Source organism: Gossypium raimondii, chromosome 9 (assembly GCF_025698545.1).
Source record: "Gossypium raimondii isolate GPD5lz chromosome 9, ASM2569854v1, whole genome shotgun sequence".
Lineage (NCBI taxonomy): Eukaryota > Viridiplantae > Streptophyta > Magnoliopsida > Malvales > Malvaceae > Gossypium > Gossypium raimondii.
In genome coordinates, this window is record NC_068573.1 from 21,038,542 (window position 1) to 21,043,283 (window position 4,742).

At 29.4% G+C, this 4,742-nt stretch overlaps 1 protein-coding gene across 2 annotated transcripts; it reads left to right on the forward strand.

The window, feature by feature from the left end:
- Nucleotides 1-242: 242 nt before the first annotated feature.
- LOC105798710 (MADS-box protein SOC1-like) lies at nt 243-3,699 on the forward strand. Of its 2 annotated transcripts, XM_052621075.1 has the most exons (6): nt 243-333; nt 1,389-1,468; nt 1,938-2,004; nt 2,965-3,043; nt 3,337-3,398; nt 3,511-3,699. In XM_052621075.1, the coding sequence occupies exons 2-6, from the start codon at nt 1,411-1,413 to the stop codon at nt 3,545-3,547; spliced, it is 303 nt and encodes a 100-aa protein (XP_052477035.1). In that variant the 5' UTR covers nt 243-333; nt 1,389-1,410; the 3' UTR covers nt 3,548-3,699. The 2 variants fall into 2 exon arrangements, with proteins under 2 accessions (XP_052477035.1, XP_052477034.1); XM_052621074.1 differs by having other exon boundaries at nt 3,337-3,699.
- The last annotated feature ends 1,043 nt before the right edge of the window (nt 3,700-4,742 follow it).

The window sequence follows — 4,742 nt, forward strand, 5'->3', positions numbered from 1 at the left end:
AACTTAATAATTAATTACAGTCATTTTATCATTTGTTTTCTTATTAAAATGTTATTTTGTTCAAAATAAAATAATTTTTTGCAGCGTTTTTATAAAAAATGCCACAAAAATAATTTTACTTTAAAAATAGCGAGATTTTTAGTTTAAAAATAAAATATTATTTTATTCCAAATGAAATAATTTTTATAAAACGCCACAATAAAAATTTGTTTAAAAATTGCGCCATTTTATAAAATCACCTCCCCGAAATCCTCATCTTTCCCCTAAAATCCCTAATTTCCCCCCTTGAAACCCCCAACATCACAAACATACTGTCCTAAAGAAGAATCGTTTGTACGTCTCTTCTCTTCTCTGTCTGTCTTTCTTTCTCTTCTTTGGCTTAGCCATGTCTCTGCTTTCTTTATAATTTCCTTAGCCAAGAAGAGAAAGCAAAGAAATCAAAGTAAACAAATGAAAACCCACCAAAAATTTCAAATCTCTTGTTAGTGTTTTTTTTTTGGTGCGTGTGTGTGTGTGCGCGCGTTCAAAAAAAGCGAATTATTTTTTGGGTTTTAAGCTGTTGAACGGTGAAGAAGATGACGATTGCAAATAGTTTTGATTTGTGGAAAAAAGATGCCTTCTTTTTTGCAGCAGAAGTGGTTCAAGAATCTGCTGATATGCATGTTATTTTTTTTTAATTTTAAATTTCATGCCTTTTTTTAAAAAAATTTACTGGGGTTGGTTGGTGACATGGGTTTTATTTGTGCTTCTTAGATGTTTGTTTAATTTCATATAATTGACTGTTCAATTATTTAGTTTTCTTTTTTGGGGGCGGGTTTAAAGGTTCCTTTTTTGTTGTTGGGTTTCTACTAAATGTGCTATATTTCCTAGTTTTCTTGCTGATATGTATGCTCATGCTTATGTATATATATATATATATATATATATCTGTTGAACCAGGGAAAAACATATAATTAAAGGTTCCATTTTTTGGTGGAAGGTTATATGCTCGTGATTTGAAAACTTCAATGGAAATTTTGTAATGATTAATGTTATGAATCAACCACTTAATAAGGTTTTTGTATATATAAACAAGTTTAAGCTTCAAACATATATTTTTTAGAATAATTATTTCATGAAGTCTTTGAAGTAATTTAATGGCTTCTGCTGCCCTTGTCCACCATGGATATTTGTTGACAGGTGACCTGTAATGGAACCATGAACTTTCTATAAATCATTTTCTTGGTTAACTTTTCTTTGTCACTTGCAATGCAAACTAAAGGTCTACATTATCATCACAAGTAATAAAACAGATCATAACATGTTTGTTGTAATGTCCCAGTTGTAGACTGTAAAGACTCTTTTCTGTAATCATTGCTAATCAAACTACTTCTTAACTAAAATTTTAGGGCAAACCCATTGTAGCAGACCATGTATTTCAGCAGGGAGATCCCATTCTGGAGACAAAGAAGAAAACAAAAGATCAAAGGTAATTTTATTTCAATTTGATCCATTTTTCTTGGTTAACTTTTCTGTGTTTTTTTATTTGTAATTTGTTATGTTTTCTAGGTTTTGCTTATAATGTCTGCATTAATATTCATTTCACATTTTTGTTTTTCCCCCTTTGTAAAGATATTTGCTTTTGTTTCTTTTTCCAATCACATTCAAAGTTCAAATATATCCGTTTGTATGATCCAATTGAGTTGAGTTAAAAAATGAACCCAATTCATAGAAACCCAACACACAATTCACTTCAGAGTTATGTTAATTTGGTTTTGAGTTAAATTTTGTATGATCCAATTGAGTTGAGTTAAAAAAAGGTTTTCTGGGTTTTATAATTTGCTTCTTTTATAACTGCTTTTCTTTTTTTTGTTCATTTATATTCTTATGTTTTCCATGTGTTTGTTTTAATGCCTGTTTGGTATTTCACATATATATATGTTTTGTTGGCTTTGAAGGTACGAAGATCCTCATCATGGTGAGGGGAAAAGCACAAATGATGCGCATAGAGAACGATACGAGCAGGCAAGTTACATTCTCAAAGCAAAAATAGCTTACTAAATATTTGCTTTAGTTACTTAGGTCGGCCGAGATTTTGTTGGCAGACAACCTTAGGTAAAGTCACCATTTAGCCATGTGCTCCTTTACTGCTCAATACCTATACTTCCATCAACTCTCTGAATGACACAAGATTAACTACAAAGGGTATATAACAGTTTCATCTTCATCAGTAATTGTTTTGATTATATTAGACAGAATCAAAACGTATATGAAATCAAATATTTCTTAGTAATAAATGTCATGAAAAATTGATATAATTACAGAGTATGTGAAAGAATATTTTAGTCAACTGAAGAAATTCATGCTTACATCAAACATAGCATAATAAGAACTGCTTATCATAATCCAGTAGCATAAGAAAAATTATATTGATCATGGGAGGCTGGGAAAGAAGTTTTAACCATACAGCTAGCATAATAGAGGGTATAAAACAATGTTTTTTTCTTAAACTATATTTCTAAAATAAAAGGGTGTCTTAGAAGTATCATATGGAAATGGTTATTTTATTTGTACGTCTTTTTTTAATCTATTTATGTAGTATTAGTCTTAGAAAATATATAATTGGATGTTATTCATGTTTAAATCCAATAATTTCTTCAGAGAAAAGACAGCAACGTTAGTCAACTTTGTTTACCTAATGTCTTAATGATCTACAGATGATTTCATATATGACTCTGATCATTGTTTGAAAATGTTTATGTCATGTTTTATATGTACATAGATATCTTATTTCATCTTTTGAAATTCATTGTGGAAATGCTTAATGATACTATTTAGTTAATCATTTTTTTTCATTTGAGGTTTTATTACATTTATGCCTATATACATGTAGCTTCTGTCCCAATTAAAACATTGTTTGGTTTTTAATTACAAGCTTTTCCATGCATTGATTTGTGTTGCTATTTGGATATATCATTTATTTAGCAATCAGCAAACTATAGAACGTTATAGGCGGCATACAAAGGATAACGAAACCAATAAGCCAATTGAACAAAACCTGCAGGTTAGCATGTCTTTTGTTTTTGATGTCTTAATGCAATTAATTATAGATTTATTTATGATTTTTATCTCTTTACTTTATATAGATTCTCCTCCATTTGTTAGTAAACACATGAATTTGAATCGCTAGTTTTTGTTAATTGTCATGTATAAATTGGTAAGGTTTAACATTATTGTCCTATTGGATTAATTTCATGTAAATATAAATTATATATATACCCATGTAAATATAAATTATATATATACCCAGGTTATTAATTTCATGTTTTTATGGTGCATATTGACTGAGAATGGCAGCATCTAAAGGCTGAATCAGCAAACATGTTGAAGACAGTAGAGGATCTTGAAGTTTCAAGAAGGTATTGGTCTTTTTACAAGATTCAACCCCGCCACCAAAATATATATTGGGGTTAAAATATAAGGTAAGTCCATGTACTCTTAAAAATTTTGATCCATCTTTCTGCTATGCAGCAATAAGCTCCAGTTGCAGGCTTTTTGGCATATGTAGAATTATCTCGGCACTCACAAATGCTTTTGCTTGCCAAGGATGTTTCTGGCCTACTTAGATGAACAATGCTTATTTGTTTTTTTGTTTTCTTTTAACTATAAATGATAAGAATGGAGTCTTAATGACAATTATTATCAATGATCTTTTACCCAGTTTCTAGTGCTGCAAGTGTGAGCTAAGAAGAAAAGCTTTTTTTTTTCTTGTTTGTAAAATTGCTAAAACGTATGTGCTTATGATAGAAACGTGTGTGCTAAAACTGACTACTGCAAAATATGACAACCAGCTCCTCACACTTTTTAAGTCTTCGCTCTACTTCGCAAGCCTTGTTTCTACATTTACATTTGGAGCCTCCTATGTTACTAGAAACAAAGGACGTCGAGCCAGCATCCTTGTTGGTGCAGTCAGCTTCTTCCTAGGAGGAGCTAGCAATGCAGGTGCAATGAATATCACAATGTTGATCATAGGATGCATTCTTCTTGGTGCAGGCATCTAAATGTGTTTGGTATTTTAGGTGTCCAACATTTATTGATGCACTTAGAGATTTGGATGATCTTCTTACAATGGTGCACCTGTTTGCAATGTTATCTTTGAATCTTTGGATTTAGGATTTATTTGAATTATCCTTCTAATTAGTTACTTTTCTCATTTCCTACTGGATAGAAATGTGTTTGACTCTGGACATTTTCATCATTTCAGTGCAAGAATGATTGATTTTTATTATAGTCTGATTATGGTTTTAGTCCCTCGTTATCATTTGATTTTAATTTAGTATAATTTGGTTTCTTTAATTTTATAATATTGACGGAATTAAAAAAAAGGGTAGATATGTGAATTTATTATTCGTTAGGATTGATTGGAATTTTAGGTGCTCATTTATTTAAACATAATATTTTAATTCTAAATTTAAATTTATTAATTTTATATTTAGCTTTAAAGTTAAAATTTTAATAAAATTTTAATTTAATTAATATTTTTTATCCTTAAAAGTATATAGTTTAAAGTTTAAATTTCAAAAACATAATATAATATTTAATTAAAATATTTTTTAAATATAATAGAAATAAATATAAATAAATATTATTTAATTAAAATATTTTTAAAAAGTCATGTTTTTAGCAGTGTTTGTCAAAAAGCGGCGCTAAAAGTCATCCTTATAGTGGCGTTTGTGGTATAAGCATCGTTAAAGATCATGTTC

Coding starts and splice junctions, on each gene's coding strand:
- LOC105798710 (XM_052621074.1), top strand. CDS start 1,411: ATGTATTTCAGCAGGGAGATCCCATTCTGGAGACAAAGAAGAAAACAA. Junction 1,469..1,937: donor AAGAAAACAAAAGATCAAAG/GTAATTTTATTT, acceptor TTGGCTTTGAAG/GTACGAAGATCCTCATCATG. Junction 2,005..2,964: donor ATAGAGAACGATACGAGCAG/GCAAGTTACATT, acceptor TCATTTATTTAG/CAATCAGCAAACTATAGAAC.